Source organism: Martes martes, assembly GCF_963455335.1.
Source record: "Martes martes genome assembly, chromosome: 9".
Lineage (NCBI taxonomy): Eukaryota > Metazoa > Chordata > Mammalia > Carnivora > Mustelidae > Martes > Martes martes.
The window spans coordinates 63958150-63978572 of record NC_137896.1 but is presented as its reverse complement, the minus strand read 5'-3'; the positions used below and the strand labels follow the sequence as shown (position 1 = coordinate 63978572).

Below are 20423 nucleotides of genomic sequence, written 5' to 3'. Positions count from 1 at the left end.
GGTGTTTGGAAAACCAAGACTTATCCTGCCCACCGCAGTTAAGATAGATTACTTTCAAATTCAAAATCTAGAAATGACACTTATTTAGTAGATGGTAAAAAGCCATACAGTTATTTTCTGTAAAGTCAGTGGTAATGGAAAACGATAACGGATGTTGTTCAAAGTTAGAATCTTTACTCAAGATGGTGTATTAACACAACAGTTACTTTGTACTAACCGAAATTGCAGAATGAAATGAGGAAATCAGGTGTCTAGACCTCTGGGGGACCATGAGCCAACCAATCTGTAGTTTAGAATTTTTAAAAATTATGACCCTATTAATAGGGAATGCAGACATTAGATGCCGATTTAATAATATTCTTCAGGTTTTTCTACTTCATTGTAAAATACTTCATTGTAAAATATATAATGAGCATAACTAAAGACATGAATAGGTATGTTTTACTTAGAGTTTATTTATTGTGTCATTTTCATAGCAAAGTCGTCTTGGTAAGATATATGTATGAACTTGCCCTATTTGCGGTTAAAACATTTCCCTCTAAATCATTTGAGTTAATGGTGGAATTCTTGGCAGGGATAACTACCAACAATGGATGATTAAATTTGTAAAAGTTGACCTACTAAACATCCATGTAAACTGTTACTTTTTTTTCAAATTATTTTTATTTTTTAATTTTGGAGTGGAATATTCTACAATATAAAACAAAGTCTAGAGTTCATGAAGAAAATGATTGTTACACTTTACCACATATTTAAATAAGATTTTTTCTTTGTGTATATCACAAGTTTTAAAAGACAACAGATGTGTGGGGAATAATTGTGTAAATAAATGTGTGATGAGAATATTTGTATCTGTATTACTTTCTTAAAAAATTATTTTTATTTGACTATAGTTGACACATAATGTTACATTAGTTTCAGGTATAAAACATAGTGTTTTAACAGCTCTATACAACTGTTACTTTTTCTTTACTCATTTGTAAATGAATGCTCTTTTTAAAATTGGGGTATAATTCATGAGCCATAAAATTTACCTTTTTTAAAGTGTACAGGTCAGTGGCTGTTAGTATATTCACGAGGTTGTACAGCTATCAGCACTAATTCTGGAATAATTTTGATCACTCCAAAAAGAAACCCCAAACTCATTAACTGTTGATCACCGTTGCCCTCTTCACAGCCTTTGGCAACCACTAACTTACTTTTTGTCTCTTTGATTTACCTATTTCATGTAAATGGAATCATACTATACATGGCCTTTTATGTCAGACTTCTTTTACTTGGCATCTAGGGTAATTGTCATTGCACGTATTAGTACTTTATTATTATTTTTTTTAGTACTTTATTCTTTTTTGTGACTGGATAATATTCCAGTGTGTGGATATACCACATTTTATTTATCCCTTCATCTGATGATGGACACTTGGATTATTTCCACTTTTTGGCTATTTGAAAAATGCTGTTATGAACATTTATATACAAGTTTTGTTGTAGACTTATGTATTCATTTCTCTTGGGTATATAGTTAGCATTGGTGTTGCTGCGTCATATGTTAAAACTTTTGAGGAACTGTTAAACTATTTACCAAAGCAGCTATACCATTTTTACATTCCCAATAGCAGATTATGAGGGTTCCAATTTCTCCACATCCTCACCCATACTTGTTATTATATGTCTTTATTATCATAACCATCCTATTTGTTGTGCAGTAATTGTCATGATTTTAATTTGCCTTTTCCGTAATAGCCAATGATGTTGAGCATCTTTTCATGTGCTTATTAGCCATTTGTATATTTTCCTTAGAGAAAGGTCTGTTTAGATCCTTTGCCTACTTTTTAATTATTTTGTATTTTATTGTTGACTTGTAAGAGTTCTTTATATATTCTGGATAGAAGTCCCTTAGATATATGATTTGCAAATATTTTTCTCCCTTCTGTGGGCTATCTTTCCATTTTCTTGATGGTGTCCTTTGAAATAAAAGTTTTAAATTTTGATTAAGTCCAATTTATCTATTTTCTTTTTGATTACTTATGCTTTGGATGTCAAATCTAAGCAAGTGTTGCCTAACTTATGATCACACAGATTTACCCCTATCTTTAGTTCTAAGAGTTCTTGAGCTTTGGCTCTTACATTAGATCTTTGATACATTTTAAGTTTGTTTTTGCATATGTTATGATAGAAGGGCGTCCAAATTCATCCTTTTGCCTATGGATATCCACTTGTCTAGCACCATGTTGAAAAGACTATTCTTTTCCTGTTGAATGGGTTTGGCACTCTTGTCAAAAATCAATCGACTAGGGGCGCCTGGGTGGCTCAGTGGGTTAAAGCCTCTGCCTTCAGCTTGGGTCATGATCCCGGGGTTTTGGAATCGAGCCCCCCATCGGGCTCTCTGCTTGGCAGGGAGCCTGCTTCCTCTCCTCTCTCTCTCTCTGCCTGCCTCTCTGCCTACTTGTGATCTCTGTCTGTCAAGTAAATAAATAAAATCTTTAAAAAAAAAATCAATCGGGGACGCCTGGGTGGCTCAGTTGGTTAAGCAGCTGCCTTCGGCTCAGGTCATGATCCCAGTGTCCTGGGATCGAGTCCCACATCGGGCTCCTTGCGTGGCAGGGAGCCTGCTTCTCCCTCTGCCTCTGCTTGCTCACTCTCTCTCCCACTCTCTCTCTGACAAATAAATAAAATTAAAAAAAAAAAAATCAATCGACTATAAATGTGAGGTCTTATTTTTGGACTCTTGATTTTATTCCATTGATCATATTGTCTTTATGGCAATACCATACAGTTTTGACTACTGTAGCTTTGTAGTAATTTTTTGAAATTGGGACATAATGAGTCTCAAGATTGTTTTGGCTGCTTTAGACTTGAGTTTCCATCTGAATTTCGGATCAACTTGCCAATTTTTACTAAAAAAATGCAGTTGGAATTTTGAGAGAGATTGAATTGAATGTATGTGTCCATTTGCAAGTATTGGCATCTGCAAAAAGTCTTCCAATCCATGAACATAGATGCCTTTCATTTAATTAAGTCTTCTTTAGTTTCTTTCAGTGATATTTTGTAGTTTTCAGACTATAAGTCTTAACACTTCTTTTGTTAAATCAACTAAGTATTTTGTTATTTTTGATGCTATTATTTGTGGAATATATTCTGGATTTCATTTTTGGATTTTTTTTCTTGCTAATGTATAGAAAAACTATTGATACAATTGAAAAACTATTGAAACAATTGATACAATTGATTGCTGAACTCAAGTAGTTCTAATAGCTTTTTAGTGAATTCCTTAGCATTTTCTATGTACAAGATGATGACATCTGAAAAGAGATAATTTAGTTTTCTTTTTCCTTTTTCCTTTCTTCTTTTTTAGTTGAATATCTAGAATGTGTGAGGCCCAGAGATAGATTTAGTTTTCAAACTGGATTCTTTTTATTTTCTGGCCCTGGTTAGAACCTCTAGTACGACATTGGCTAGAAGTGGTAGAAGGAGACATCCTTGTCTTATTCCTGGTCTTTGGCAGATCAGTCATTTATCATTAAGTATGATGATAGCTGTGGGCTTTTTGTAGGTGCTTTTTATCAGGCTGAAGAAGTTCCCTTCTATTACGAGCTTATGGAATGATTTTATGTTGAATTTTGTCAAATGTTTTTCTCTGCATTGAATGAAAATGATTATGTGGTTTTTGCCTACTACTCTATTATATGGTTCACTGTATTGATTTTAATTTGTTGAAAAATATCTGCCTTTATGTTATTTTTTAAACTGTAGAGATTTTACAGTAGAACATATACAAGTTATTTTAAATAAAGAGCAAAAATTCACCAATGTGATTTAAACTCCTCTTGTTTAACAGTATCAGTACATTTCTGTGCAAAAATACAAATGATTCAATACTTAACAACATCTCTTTCAGGACTTTTTATTCTATAATATTTCATCCATATTTTCTTTCTGTGTCCACTCAAAAGCTAAGGAGAAAACAAATGAAGAAAAAGTTTGTGACTGACAAAGTTTGTCCATTATCTACTCCTAAATCACTGATAGTAAAGGCTAACGTGGGGAATGAGAAAGGCCATTTGCAAGGTTGATATCCGTAGAAGGAACTCAGAAAACAGTGGTGTGAACCTTCTATAAAAACAAAGAAATGAAAAGAGAATGATTTCCAGTTTACACTTAAAGTTTCCCTGAAATTGTGGCTGGAATTTAGGAGCATATGGAGGTTTTGATATGGTTGGTGGTCTTAATAAAGTTGTAGCCTCTGTAAAACAACTCTACTTTTACTTATTTCTAAATTTTTGAATGATAATGTCAGTATTAATGTGAAAATTGGTTTAAGCACAAAACAATATTTATACTAAAATAATCATCTTTTGTGGGTTTTTAGCAACACCAAGTTTTTTAAAACTTGTGTAGGTCTAAGAAGGGCTATACACTGAATACTGAGAAAATCAACTTGGTTGATGTGTGAGGGACACATATTTTTGGAAAACAAAATAATGGTACACTTCAGCTGCAGATCTATCCTGCGGTTCTCAGAGTTTTGCTGTCATGTATATGCCAAGACCAGGGCTTGGCTCCTTGTGGAAATCCACTCCTAATGCAAATTTTATCTGTTCAAAAGTAGGGCAATTCAGAAATATATCATCAAGCCAGTTATTCTGATGGCCAGATGAAACATTAACATTTAAAACAGCGTTTATGAGTCCCAGAACCAGAAACAATGAAGTTATAGGTTTTTGCACCTTACAATTTGAAAACCAGTTCCCTGCCTCCTGGCTTCCCTCTTACAGGGCTTTTCCCTGGGATTTACCTCCTCCAAAAGGAAACATTAATGTCATGGAAAACACCGATTCCATATTTACTTAATGTAGGTGATTCCAAATTTTATATTTATATCTTTTCTTATGCCAGAAAAAAAACCTATACAAGTATGTCCAAGGTCATAATACTTTGCCCAGTTAAATATGCCAAAGGATTTTTGGCTTGAAAGAGAGCTTGGACCAAGGCAAATTTAGGGTGATGGTAAGTAATGATTGCAATATAAATCTAACTTATAATTGTAGGGCTATTAATGAAGTTTCTTAGATTATTCTATCATGCTATCAACTGAATCAAATTGAGATATTCCTGTAAATTTAGGAGTGTGGTGAAATTATGAGCTGAAAGGTTAAAAAAATGTGTTCTCTGTTGGGCAGAGCTAAAATAATACCAATAGTCTGTGTTTGGGTGGTGCTATTATTCTGTCCAAAGTAGGGTTAAAAATAGCAGTATTTAATTTGTTCCTCCAATATACTCAGGGGGAATGATGGTTGGTTATTATCAGTGTCCTGCTTTTTCAAGATTGGGTAAACTGAGGCATGGAAAGGATAATGTTACATAGAAAAGTTGAATAATAAATACATTGGGCCTCCAACCCTGGCCTCCTGTCTCCCACTAAGTTTTTTTCCATGAGCTATATAGCCAGTTCTGAAATTTATCTGAGAATTTATAAAATTTGTACGTGGATATCATTCGATGATAACTAGAGTGTGTACATGGGATGATGTAATGAATTATCCTGAATGCTAATGGGTATTACGTTGTTTGAATGCCTTCTTTTCTAGAATAAATATGGCAGAGCTTTCTGAGACAGAAGGACCGGTAGATTGGAAAGAACGATGTGTAGCTCTGGAGTCCCAGCTCATGAAATTTAGAGTTCAAGCAAGCAAGATAAGAGAGCTCTTAGCAGAGAAGGTAAGCTTTTCTCTCCAAACTTTGTTGTTCAACAGCAGCTGTTTGGGGCATATTTCATTTACATTATATAATCTCAGTATTATTGGGGGGTAAACATTTTTTAAATAAAGAACATAATTTAACTTTCTGTCAGGACTTTGAAGTTATTCTTGACATATTCTTTTGCCAGTTTCAGAGTGAGTTGGACATTAGCAAAAAGCCTTTGCCGGTACTAGTGGAATATATAAGAATTGTGCATATTTGATGAATGGGGAGTTCATTCATTCCAGAGAGAAAAGCTGTAATTTATTTAATTTTATTAGAGGTGTGTGACAGCATTTTAATTTACTAAATGTTAAGGGAAATCATGTTTAAAGTGATTATAGAAGAATATTCCCCTTTTGATAGTAAAACATGTTTATACTGTATTTGAAAGTATGCATCTGTTTAGTAATTTGTATTGACTAACTGTATGTCACTAAACTATGGTCTGGGCTAGAATTGAGTTTAATATAATTATATGCTTCCCTTAATAGTTCTAGTCATGTAATTAAAATTTCGTCTATGTCATAGGAATTTTTTCACTTATATATGTGTAAAGCTCATGGATTAATTAATTCATTTGTTCATTCATTCGACAAATATTCACTGAGGGCTCATTTTGTGTCATACACTCTTCTTAATGCTATACTTACATCTGTGAACAAGAAAACCCATACACTCCTGTTTGCAGAGAACCTGGATTCTCGACCTGTACTGTCCAATACGGCAACCACTGGCCACAAGTGACTATTGAGCACTTGAAACAAGGCTAGTGCAAATTGACATGTGTTGCAAAAGTAAAATACACCTCAATTTCAAAGATTTAGCGTGAAAAAAAGAATGTAAAATATCTTAGCAATAATTTTCATATTGATCACATGTTGAAATAACATTTTGGATAATAGGTTAAGTAGAAAAATACTAAGATTAATTATATCTATTTCTTTTTACTTTTTAAAGATGGTTACTAAAAAATTTTAAATTACATACGTAACTCACATTGTATTTCTTTTTTAAAAGATTTATTTATTTATTTAAAAATTTTAAAAAAAATTTTTTATATTTTAATTTCAGGGTAGTTAACATACAGTGCTATATTAGTTTCAGGTGTACAATATAATGATCCAACAGTTCCACACATTACTCAGCCCTCATCAAAGACAAGTGCACTTCTAATCCCCTTCACCTGTTTCACCATCCTCCAACCACCTCCCCTCTGGTAACCATCTGCTTGTTCTCTATAGTTAAGAGTCAGCTTTTCATTTGTCTCTTTTTTTTATCCTTTGTTCATTTGTCTTGTTTCTTAAATTCCACATATGAGTGAGATCGTATGGTATTTGTTTTTCTCTAACTTATTTCACTTAGCATTATTCTCTCTAGACCCATCCACATGGGTCTATTGCAAATGGCAAGATTCCATTCTTTTTTATGGTTGAATAATATTCCATTGCATATCTTTATCCACACTTCAGCTGCTTCCATAGTTTGGCGATAATGCTGCAGTAAACATAGGGATGCATGTATCTCTTCCAATTCGTGCTCTCATATTCTTTGGGTAAATCCCCAGTAGTACAGTTACAGGATCACAGGCTTGTTCTATTTTTAATTCTTTGAGGAGCCTCCATGCTATTTTCCACAGTGGCTGCACCAGTTGCTTTTCCACCAACAGTGAATGAGTGTTCCTTCTTCTCCCCATCCTTGCCAACACTTGTTTCTTATGATTTTGGTTTTAGCCATTCTGACAGGATGGCTCACATTATATTTCCATTGGAAGGTGCTGTCTAGATGGATAGATAAATGGTATTAATTGTAATTCCTAACTGATCAGAAGAACTTACAGGTGCTTTCTCAAGCACTTGTTTGCATAATCCTTTGGGATGGAGACTGGTACATACATCACATATTCAAAAAAGATTTTTAATCTTTTGATTAATTGACTGACAATGTCTCTTTTTTTAAAAAGATTTTATTTTTAAGTAATCTCTACACCCAGTATAGGACTCAAACTCACAACCCCAAGATCAAGAGTCTCATGCTCCACAGACTGAGTCAGCCAGGTACCCTGCTAGCTGAGACTCTGTTAGCACAAAAGTATTCTACTAAAACCCAGGAAAACATCATCTTAAAATTTTGTGCTTTAACGTCTTTTAGGTGGAAAGATTAAAATTATTCAATTCACGATGGGTCAAAGGATGACCTAGTAATAGACTTTGTGGAATAAATCCCCAATATCAATTGGCTTTGTTTATCACTATTAGAATAAAAGTTATAATCTGGGGGTGCCTGGGTGGCTCAGTGGGTTAAAGCCTCTGCCTTCGGCTCGGGTCAGGGTCTCAGGGTCCTGGGATCGAGCCCCGCATTGGGCTCTCTACTCAGCAGGGAGCCTGCTTCCCCCTCTCTCTGCCTGCCTCTCTGCCTACTTGTGATCTCTGTCGGTCAAAAAAATAAATAAAGTCTTAAAAAAAAAAGTTATAATCTGAAAAAAAAATCCCACTTTGAATATCTCCTAAGTTAAGGAAGCTTATTCTAACTCAGTTAGTGACTCACAATTAGTCTTTTGCTCCTCTCTCTATGAAAATCATTTCCCAGCTTGTGCTGATTTATCTAGTATTTTCCACAATCCCAGCCAGTCCATACAATGATTTTATTAAGATCATCAATTATATGCTTGCTGCTACGCCTCATGGACACTTACTAGGTGTTGCCTTAGCCTTTTAGCAGTTAGCACACTGTTGGCCACAGCCTCCTTAAAATTTTCTTGGTTCCCTTGACTTCTGGGTTTCTTTGTGGACTAAACAGGAGTTATGCTTACTTGGGTTTCAGTAAATTGACCTTTAAGTTCTAAATTTTATGGCAACATTTGTTCTTCAGAAGGCATGTTTCAACAGATTTCTTTATGAGTGCCCATTTTTTAGAATTTAAAAGTGTAATTTTATCTATAAGTGTATTTGTAAAAAAAGCTTTTTGATTGTTAGTTTATGTTTTTAGGTTTTGTTTTTTTTCTTTGCTGGTGAATGAATGGTGAGAGGCATATTATTTCAAAATTGCTATTGTAGGGGCACCTGGGTGGCTCAGTTGATTAGGCATCTGCCTTCCGCTCAGGTCATGATCCTGGGGTCCTGGGATCGAGCCCCTCCTGCTTCTCCTTCTCCCTCTGCTTGCTGCTCCCCCTGCTTGTGCAAGCACGCTCTCTCTCTCTCTCTCTGCCAGAGAAATAAATAAAATCTTTAAAAAGAAATTGCTATTGTAGTTGTGGTTTCTTTCCTCCTCCTTCATTTTCTTCATCTTCTGTATTTTTTTATCTGTGACTTAGATCCTGTGACAGATCTAAGAGATGGAATTATTCAGATGTGTTTTATACAGTGGAAAGTGGACAACTATGCCAAGTTACTCATGGTTTTCCAGTAAATATATTCAACACTAAAATGAGAATAATGTTTTTCATGATATTTTCTGTTATGTTCCATTACAAAATATTTTTCCCTGGATTAAAATTATTTTTGGTCCCCACCCATGTTCTAATAAAAATACCAAATATTTGTTGATTTATTATGTGTTAAGCACTTTATAGATATAATTTATTTGATTCTTATAATAAGCTCTGAAGTAAGACATTTTATTTTTCCCATTTTACAGATTGGGAAACTGATGCTTATTATGTGCCAGGCAATCTTCTTTATATATATGTTGTTAGTGTTTTATAGATATAAAAAAGTTAATACACACACACACACACACAAATCTAGCTATATGTTATAAATAATATGTACAGAAATATATTAGATATTTATATAATATATAAGGTGCTTTATCCATATTGACTTTTTAATTCTTATTAAATGAGGTAGGTTCTAATATTACTCTTTTTTACCCAAGAGGAAACTTCGGCACATAAAAGTTCTTCAACTTGCCCAGGTTTATGCTAAAGAGTGAGTAATGGAGACAAGAACTGAAACTGAGCATTCTGCTTTTAGAGCCTGACTGCTTAGCCCTCACCTCTATGGCTTCTCTAATCTAGTTTTATTACCACATTCCTTGCTTTCTCTGATATACTCAGCCACTCATCTATTCTGTCTTCTCCTCAGCCATGCAACATTTAAATCCATCTCTGCTTGAGGGCAGGTATCTGTGTGTGTGTGTTAGGTATCCGTGTGTGTATATATGTAGTAATAACAATTTACATAGCACTACATATTTTTGAAGAAAACCCTATTGCATTGCTTCTGCATGCCAACTTGAGTCAAATGTTGCATTCCAGAGGCCGGTCTGGTCCCATCCATAACCTTTGGTTTTGTGTTAGGACCAGTCTGCTCCAAGGCTTCTCCCAGATAGTTCTCCAGACCTTCCCCGCAAATGGATGCAGGCCCAAGGTTGAAGATTCTTGAGAGAATACTAATTTGATTCTTCAACTCTTTGCCAGGAATTCTGGCCAATTTTTCTTTCCTGCAACAGTTCTGGTTCTTAGTTCTGTTTTATTGGCACTGGCTATAGACAGCTAACACTTGGTGCCAACTATGGTTCCTAAGCCTTTGCTACAACAACCATTAGCTGATTTAAACCCTACATTAACCCTGTGAGGGAACTATTATTAATACTGAATGTCAGGATGCTGACATTAAGATTGAGAGTATTTGAGTAGTATGCCCAATATCATACAGCTAATGAATAAAAGAATGGGCATTAAACCTTTGATCTTTCATACTTTTTGTGATGCAGCTAAGAGTGCCAGACACATAGAAGGAACTCATTATTTTCCTATATCTTTTTAAAGAGACACACTTGTTAAATGTGTGATGACTTAAATGTAATTACAAATTAATAAGAGACATATTTCTCAATTTTTTTTAGAAAAAATACATGAGATGATCACAGAGTGTTTTGATAATTAAAGATGGATTTCAATTAATTATCCTCAACTTTTTAGAGATGAAATAGGAGAATAAATGAGATTTTTAAAAAAGAACTATTTTTGCTCCATTTTTTTTTTCCATCGCAATTTCCAAGTAACTTTGAATATTGAAGCTTGTGAAGAAAAAGGCCTTATTGAAGTCTTGGGCAAATACTGCTATAAGTGGGAGAGGTCTTTAGAGGAATTTAAGGAATGGTGTTGGAAATATCTCTAGTATGCCAAATATAAACTCTTCAGGGAAGCTGAGATTTAAGTAGTTTTCCTACTTTACAGTATTACTAGTTAGTGTTCTGAGTCACGGAGGGAAAGGGGAAAGTTTTTTTTAAGTTGAAATGAATGCTGTTTCCTATGGGGTAGATTTTCAGTAAAAAAAAAAAAAAAGGATGAAAATATGAAGAATTTTCCTTTGGGCATCAGCATGGCCCGTGTAAAGTAATGCCTTGGTTACCTGAAACAGTATCACTGTCTGGGATTTCCTGCCACTTGACCTTCCTCTGTGAATATGATTCCCCTGATGTGGTCTAGGATTCTCTCACAGGAATGAGGAGTCCCTGGATGGCATAGTATTTGCCTTTATATAACGGTCCAGTACAACATTATGACCACCCTATTTTTTTTTCTAAAGATTTTATTTATTTATTTGAGAGAGAGAGAGAGAGAGAGAACATGAGAAGGGAGAAAATCAGAGGGAGAAGCAGACTCCCTATGGAGGTGGGAGCCCAATGTGGGACTTGATCCCAGGACTCTGCTGATCATGACCTGAGCTGAAGGCAGTCTCTTAACCACCCAGGTGCCCATGACCACCCTATTTAAATTACACATCCCCTCAATCACTCTGTTGCCTCACCTAATATTTCTCAGTACCTGACAGGAGTTATACATACACTGACATTGAGACTTGGGAGGCTAATTTAAATATCAGTTCTTGGGCAACTGACTGAAGATATTATTTATTATAACAAAATAAATAAAAATGGCGATAGAGTCTTTCACGGGTTCTGTTGGGGAAAATCAGGAAGAGATACTTGGTGGGGAATTGCTGGCCATATCAGTGAGTGTGAAGGCCTTAAAGTAATCAATCTGTGTACACACACACACACACACACACACACACACACACACACAGAGGAATATTACTCAGCCATCAAAAAGAATGAAATCTTGCCATTTGCAATGATGTGAATGTACCTAGAGGGTATAAGGGTAAATGAAATCAAGCAGTTAGAGAAAGACAAATACCATATGATTTCACTCATATGTGGAATTTAAGAAACAAAACAGACGAAGATAGGGAAAAGGGAAAAAAAAGAGAGAGAGGGAAGCAAACCATAAGTTTCTTAACCATAGAGAACAATCTGAGGGTTGTGGGAGGGGCAGATGGGTGAGAGATGGGCTAAAGGGGTGGTGCGTGTTAAAGAAAGCACTTGTGATGAGCAGTGGTTGTTGTACCTAAGTGGTGAATCACTAAATTCTTACCTGAAACAAATATTGCTCTCTATGTTAACTAACTGGAATTTATAAAAACTTGAAGTTAAAAAAAAGAAATACATACTACAGTGCAAAAAACTCCACCAAGTTTATTTGTATACGATGCTTAGAACACCAAGTATTAAATGTGGTGGCGTTAGCATCCAAGGTCAATGGCGTATTGCCTTCTGCCACTTGATGCTATGTTGACTGTGGCTACAGAGGGCACTTTTATGGTAGTAAATCAAAACACTAGGTTTAGAATTTGCTACTTTATTTTGTTATTGTGTAAGTAGCTTGTTTGTAAAAATACCTGTTTTTGTCCAAAGCCTGACATAGGGCAGCAGATTATTTCAACTTTCTTTTAGTGACTTGGTAGGGACTGGTTGTGGACTTGACCCAAGATTTACATTATAGTATATATTGTGAAAGTAAAAACTTACTTGAATATTTTCCACATAGCTTTTTTTTTGTATTTTGCAAAGTTATTTTCCAGCTTGAGTGAGTATAAAAACAATCACTCAAAATCAAAGTATTGCCTTTCCTAGTACTCCTATGTTTAAACTCATATTAAAGTGTTCTAAACTTTGTTGGGCGTACTTAGTGTATATTTACTTTATGCAATGTGAAGTTCTCAGTATTCATGATCTATAATACAGATTGTGAAAATATAGTGATTTTCTTTCATCAAGTTTATCCTTACTTTTAAATAATTTTTTTGGAAAGAGTTGAAACTTTCATCCATTCATTTATTTGTTCAATATACATTTATTGAATTTCTGTTATGTGGTATTCAGTACCCCTGCCTCAGCCAATGTTATGTAAGTAAAGACTACATGCAGAATCTGGGGGACACTTCTTAGTTTATTTACTATGTAGTGGTAGAATTACATTAGAATCTCAAATTCCAAATTTAGCCTTAGTCATACCTCTGTCCCTGTGCTTCATCCTGTGATATGTTCCATGAGAACACGCAATTTAAAATTGTTCCTTCTACAAATGTTAATATCATTTTAAATTCCCAAGAAAAGATACATAAGCTAAAAGAATAGCATACATGGGATAGAAATAAAGATGAATGCTTTCCAACTAAGAATTTTGTGGCCTCATGTATTGGGAACTTGTTTTCATATGGTTCTGTGTAACTATACACTGTGTGGAGTTTATAAATACCAAAGCAGCTGTGGTTCAACTCAAAGACCACTAGGGAATCGGACCATGAAGACTCAAATCCCAGCCATGTCACTGGCTGGGAGCATAAGCTTATACAAGGCATACTCATTCTGAACATCAACTTCCTGATCTTCATGATGAGCATAACAATTTTTGTCCTATGGTATGGCTATGAAATAATGTAGTGGAAAGTTTCTGGTTCTTAAACACTAACTAGAATTTTTTTTTTTTTAAGTTCTCTTCTATTCCCTGAATTATTTTTCTTTCCTCTGAGATAATTGCCCACTTTTATGTCTGTTTGTTTGTTTCAGGTTGTAAACTTTTCTCAAATCTCTGATGATTTTTGGTGGTCCCTTCATATTTTAGAATAGGGCATCTGAAAAGTTGACCAGCAATTGTGTGTAAATAGTCAACGCTGGTCAACTGTCAATCTTTGTTTTAGAGTGAGTTGGGGGGCGGGGGGGGGACTGTCTATTACACCATGAACCCATAAATGCCACAGTTTGGACTGGTGCCCTCCAAACAATTTATTCAGTTTTGTAAGAGAAGAACATTTCCATTTTCAACAGGAAATAAATGCTTAGCTGCTGGACATTTGGCACATGGGGATAAGTAACAAGATTTCACGGAGTTCCTTGACTCTAAGTGCTACATATTTTCCATTAATACCCACTATTTTCATCCTGCCCCCTTCACTCCTGCTCTAGGTCTTTACAAGATTCTGTGAGGATATTAACTCCCAGGAGAAACCCAGGACCCTCCAGTCCTTATTCTTTGACTATACTTTCTGCTTTATCAAAAACAAGGGGATTAGGGGTGCCTGGGTGGCTCAGTGGTTTAAGGCCTCTGCCTTCAGCTCAGGTCATGATCTCGGGAGCCTGGAATTGAGCCCTGCATTGGGCTCTCTGCTCAGCAGGGAACCCGCTTCCCCCTCTTTCTCTGCCTGCCTCTCTGCCTACTTGTGGTCTCTGTCTTTCAAATAAATCAATAAAATCTTAAGGAAAAAAAAAAAAACAAGAGTAGTAAATGAATATATGCACATTTAATGGTGAGCTTATCTCCCCACTTCCAACCTTCCTCTCTGACATGGCTCCTAAGATGCTGGCAGCTAAACATTTATCCAGTGGGGAAGACTGAAAGTCTCTGGCAAATCTCATCAGCCCAGGAGGAAAGAGGAAATAATGCTAACAATCAATGGTTCCCCAACAGAAAGCCCAGCCAGATCACCTAATGTTAAAGTTCATGGTCAACAAGCCCCCCATATTTGCTAAAGCATCTGGACAGCTTTTTAGTCCCTGAACATTAAACATAAGTAGGCATCTCTTGAATGACCAGACATCTGAGGAAGGCCTCTAACATGAAAGATAGAGAACAAACAGAAAACAAAACCAAACAAAACACAATATTGCCTATGCAGGGAAAAAGAAAGAAAACAGAACAAGCAAAATCCTATCATTTAATATTCCAAGAGAGAAAAGATATTACCTTCCTGAAACAAGGAATATTCGGAGAATGAGTAAGAACTCTTGAAAACCAAAAACATGGTAGAAGAGGGGTGCCTGGTTAGCTCAGTTGGTTAAGTATCTGCCTTTGGCTGGAGCCATGATCCTGGAGTCCTGGGATCGAGCCCCACATCAGGCTCCCTGCTCAGAGGGGGTCTACTTCTCCCTCTCCCTCCGCCCCCTCCCCGGCTCATGTGCTCTCTCTCTCTCTCTCTCAAATAAATAAATAAAATCTTTTTTTAAATGGTAGAAGAAATAGTAAACTTAATAGAAGGGTTGGAAAATAAACTTAAGGTAAATACCTGGGAAGTAGAGAAAAATGTTAGAAGGATGGAAGACAGGAGAGAAAAGATTAGAAATTTAGGGGACTAGTCCAGCATATCCAAGACCAGGATGGTAGGAGGTCTGGAGTGGACAAAAGCAATGAAATGAGCCACGAAAATTTCCCAGAATTGAAGGACACAAGATTCTCGATTGGAAGGTCTGCCAAATACCTAACACAATAGATAAAAATAGTTTCGTCAAAAAGCACATCATCATGAAAGTTTACTATAGACCAAAGAAAAGATTCTGCAAGCTTTCAGAGGGAACCCAAAAAAGCCCAAACAGGTTATATGCAAAAAATTAGGAATTAGAACGGATTTTTTTAATTTTTTAAAATATTTTATTTATTTGACAGAGAGAAATTACAACTAGGCAGAGAGGCAGGCAGAGAGAGAGGAGGAAGCAGGCTCCCCACAGAGCAGAGAGCCCGATGTGGGGCTTGATGTGGGGCTCGATCCCAGGACCCTGAGATCATGACCTGAGCGGAAGGCAGAGGCTTTAACCCACTGAGCCACCCAAGCGCCCCTAGAATGGATTTTTAAGACTTGAAAGTTCCCATGTAACCTTCTTGAAGAATCTCCAAAAGGACCTGTTCCATTAAAAGGACAAAGGAATGAAAGAGAGGAAGGCAAAAGATACAGGAAACAGGAGCTCCAATGTGGGGAAAAGTGGAAGGGTCTTCCCAAGAAGATAGCTATGTCCTGGCAAGAGGGTACAGGTCAGAAGCTCTGGAAGTGGCTTCAAGAAGATGAAATTGGTAGAAAATCAGGCATGAATGAACTTCTTGAGAGATGATTCAATGTGGAGTTGAATTATTGATGAGTTCATAGAAAGTTGGATTAAAAAAAAAAGAACAAGACAGGGGGAGCCTGGGTGGCTCAGTGGGTTAAAGCCTCTGCCTTCTGCTCAGGTCATGATCCCAGGATCCTGGGATCGAGCCCCACATCGGGCTCTCTGCTCAGTGGGGAGCCTGCTTCCTTCTCTCTCTCTGCCTGCCTCTCTGCCTACTTGTGATCTCTGTCTGTCAAATAAATAAATAAAATCTTTAAAAAAAAAAAAACAAGACATTTAACTCTAGGGGGAAAAGTTATGTAGCACGGAAGAAAGTAACCATAGTTTACTATGCGGTTCATCATACATAGTCACAGTAATAATGATACCAAATAGTGAATTAACCAAAGGGAAGATAGAAACATATTGGAAGAGTATATCTATGTTGATGGTGAGATCAAAAAGCTAAACCCTCATTCTCCATAAAGGAAGTAAGTAGGCATTCACTAAACTAAAAAAAAAAGTCAACAAAAAGGAAGCATGTTATTTCGAAGTTGAAAGTAAAATATTGAGAGAATTGGCTAAAAGAGGGTAATAATTTTTATTAACAAATCTTATGGAACTAGTTGGTACTTTATGTGCATTGTGACTTGGATAAACATAAAAACAGAAGAAAAGTTAAATCGAATTATGAAGTAAATGGACTTGTATAGCCTTTTGAGAGGTAATCTTTGTATTATAATAGGGTATTTCTATGGAAATCACCATCCAAACAAAATAATCTATTTTGGGTTTTCAGGATACATCAAAAAGAATCAAATGTTCTGGGTTATGTAGTTTGAAGTTAGGTGCATTCAGGATCAGGATTGTTACATGTCCCATTTATAATTACGAATTGCCCATTTATAATTATCAACACTCTTTTGCTAATAAAACTTTTGGCATTAAAGTCTCTTTTGTCTGATTTTGATATTGCTTTTAGGTAGTGCTTACTTGGAATACTTTTCAATCTCTTAGCATCACTTTTTAAGTATGCCCTTTTAAATACAATATAGAAAGACTTATGTCTTTATCTGACTAGTGAGATAATCTCTTTAAATATATCTGAAATCATAATAAATGCATTCTGTTTCTACACATCTTGTTGAAGTTTTCTTTATCTTCCCTGTTCCATGCTTTTTTCCCCACCCTGCGATGTTTTGGAAGCTATAGACTGAATTTCTATTATGTGGTTATCCTTAACTCCTTTTAAAAAGAAAGGCCAGAGTGGCGCCTGGGTGGTTCAGTCAGTTAAGCATCCAACTCCTGGTTTTGGTTCAGGTCATGATCTCAGGGTTGTGAGATGGAGCCCTGCATCGGGCTCCGTGCTCAGCACAGAGTATGCTTGGGGATTTCTCTCCTTCTCTCCCCCTACATCTCTGCTCCTGCAGCTGCTCACGCTTACTCACACTCTCACGCTCTCTAAAATAAATAAATAAAATCTTAAAAAAGAAAGAAAGGCCATTACACATACCTTATATTGTAATAATAGAACTTGAAAACTGAATGTGGTTAGGGAAAGGAAACGTTAGGGAGTTGGTGATATTCAAAAAAATATATATAACTATATAGGGCAACATTTGGTGGGGGGGTTGGTGAGGGAAAGGATGGGAAACCTGTAGCAATGAGAGCTGAGCATCAAAAACAGCAAGTGCCAAAACTGTTAGGATGGCCAGCCCTGACTCTTCTTTAGAGAACAGTCTTTAGAAACAATGGCACCTTCAGTTTAAATGTTGAATTAAGCTCTTGTAATTTAGGTCATCATTCAGCTTCGATGGATACTAGGAGATGGTTAATGTTGTATAAATCCATTAGAAGCCATAGAATGGGAAAATGTCAGGCAACCAGAAAGACTTCAACTATCCTATTTTGTCCTAGAGAGAGAACTAGTAGTTTGTCCATCATTATTGCAAAATTACCCTTAGAAAGCCTGAGGTGGGGTGGGGGATGGGCTGGATTAGGGTGGATTGCTGAAATCACATTTTGGGTAGGATCTTTAATGTAACTGAAGGAGATCTTTCATTTTGGAGAATAATTCAGCCCTCAACAACTTCTTAGTCTGCCATGACTTTGCAACAACTTCTAATTCGTAATATAGGTGTGTTTTCATAAAAAGAAAAAATAGTTTTGAAATCTATACCCAAAATGGGACTGTGTCCTTTCACTGCATTCTGTGGGTCACAGCAAGTCACAAAGTCATCCCAGAGGCAAAAGGAGGAACAATGGATCTCACCTCTCAATGGGAAAATTGGCATGTGCATATAGGGAGGGAAGAAATTGGTGGTGGCCCTGTTTGGTGGCTATCTAAGCTTAACTAGTTACTTTAATTCACTCAGACCCTTGCATTTCAGCATATGTCCTTGCTTCCCTCCAGTACAGCTGACCTCACAAAGGTCTCCAGTGGCCTAATTAGCATATATTTGCATATATTATTTATACTATGTATCATTTATAGGTATCTTTCAGTATGTTACTTATATTTAAATTTTTGTTAGAAAAATTTTCAAACATACAAAAGCAAGCAGAATATTATAATGGATCCCCATATACACATTACTCAGCATTAACGATTATTAACCTCAGGACCAATCCTGTGTCATCTATACCCTGATCCACTTCTCCTTTCTTACTTTATATTGAAGCAAATTCCAAGCATATTATTTCATCCATCTGTGTACATTTTAATGACTGTATGGTTATCTACTTATATATTTAGACAATTATGTTTTTGGACATTTGTGGCTTTTATTTTTATCATTCAGATTATAACACTGCAGGGGCTCCTGGGTGGCTTAGTCAGTTAAGCTTCTCCCTCTGACTGAGGTCATGATCCCAGTGTCCTGGGATTGAGTCCTGCATCAGGCTGCCTGCTCAGTGGGGAGCCTGCTTCTCCCTCTCCCTCTGCGGCTGCCCCTGCTTGTGCTCTCTCCCTGTCAAATAAATAAAATCTTGGGAAAAAAGTATAACACTGTAATCATTACCACATATTTTTAATAAAGGAAATACCAACAGCTTTTTCCCATCACTTTGACATGTTTTCTTATTTTTATCCTCACAATTTCCTGTAAGGTAGGTAGAGCAGTTATATTATCCCTATTTTATACATAAGAATTTTAAAGTGCAGGGCGCCTGGGTGGCTCAGTGGGTTAAGCCTCTGCCTTCGGCTTAGGTTGTGATCTCAGGGTCCTGGGATAGAGCCCCACATCGGGCTCTCTGCTCAGCAGGGAGCCTGTTTCCCCCTCTCTCTCTGTCTGCCTCTCTGCTTACTTGTGATCTCTCTCTCTGTCAAATAAATAAAAATCTTTAAAAAAAAAAATTTAAAGTGCAGTGTCAAGCTGTTGAATAGTAGAGTAAGAATTAGAAACCAGATCTCTTGAATCTACTCTGTTCATTTTAAACTAAACCTTGCTAACTTAAAGTTATTCATAAAACTAATGCATGTATATGATAGAAATATGCTGCTGTGTAAATATCCATTGAACATCCATTATTTTAGATACAATGATAGACATGCTCCTGTTTAATCTTCATGTCAGTACTGTGAGATAAATGTTAATCTCTTTTACAAATGAGGAATGGAAACTCAGAGAAGTTAAATGACTTACCCATCATTACATTGCTCATAAGTAGTGGAATCTGGATTCTGATTTCAGTCTTCTTGCTTCTAACGTCAGTACTCTTTCCATTTTTTTCTACATTGGTATTTCAAGGGTTATGTTTTTTTTTAAAGATTTTTTTATTGGAGTGCCTGGGTGGCTCAGTTAGTTGCCTTCAGCTCGGGTCATGATTCCAGGACCCTGGGATTGAGCCCCATATTGGGGGTCCCTGCTCAGCGGGGAGTTTGCTTCTCCCTCTCCCTCTGCCCCCCTCTCGTGCTTGCTCTCTCCCTCTCCCTCTCTAGCGCTCTCCCTCTCTCTCAGATAAATAAAATATAAAATAAAACCTTTTTTAAAAATCTCAGGGATTCCTGATGGTACCTACTATTAATACACACACACACACACACACATATACGTATATTTATTTATTTTAGAAAGAGACAGTGTGGGGGAGGGGCAGAGGGTAAGGGAGAGAGAATCCCAAACTCCACACTGAGCACAGAGCCCAGCAGGGGGCTTGATCCCACAACCCCAAGATCACGACCTGAGCCAAAACCAAGAGTCAGATGCTTAACCAACTGTGCCACCCAGGTGCCCTATACTTTTTTTAATTAAAAAAGAAAAAATGACTTTTTGAATAGGTCTTTATTTAACTTGTATTCAAAGTCATAAACATACAATGTTTTCTTCCAGCACATTTAGCCTGTTTATCTATAACCTTATATCCCAAGTGTTGTGAAATAGTGTGTGTGTGTGTGTGTGTGTGTGTGTGTGTGTGTTAGGTGTGGTGCTTTTTATAATGGAACTAATTTTTTTTTTTTTAATGAGGTTATTGCTTGCTACCAAGCTTTAAAATTTGAACTGTATGGCTGGTATGTGCAAGGTATTAAGGAAGATATA

The 20423-nt window shown here is 36.4% G+C and overlaps 1 protein-coding gene across 2 annotated transcripts in view; it reads left to right on the top strand.

Annotated features, from left to right (window-relative positions):
- PLEKHH2 (pleckstrin homology, MyTH4 and FERM domain containing H2) overlaps positions 1-20423 on the top strand; it is a 109140-nt gene that overhangs the window by 1283 nt on the left and 87434 nt on the right. For both annotated transcript variants that reach the window (XM_080813200.1, XM_080813201.1), the window contains exon 2: positions 5589-5718. In XM_080813200.1, the coding sequence (XP_080669326.1) occupies positions 5596-5718 (123 nt within the window). In that variant the 5' untranslated portion in view covers positions 5589-5595. The remainder of the gene's footprint in view (positions 1-5588; positions 5719-20423) is intronic.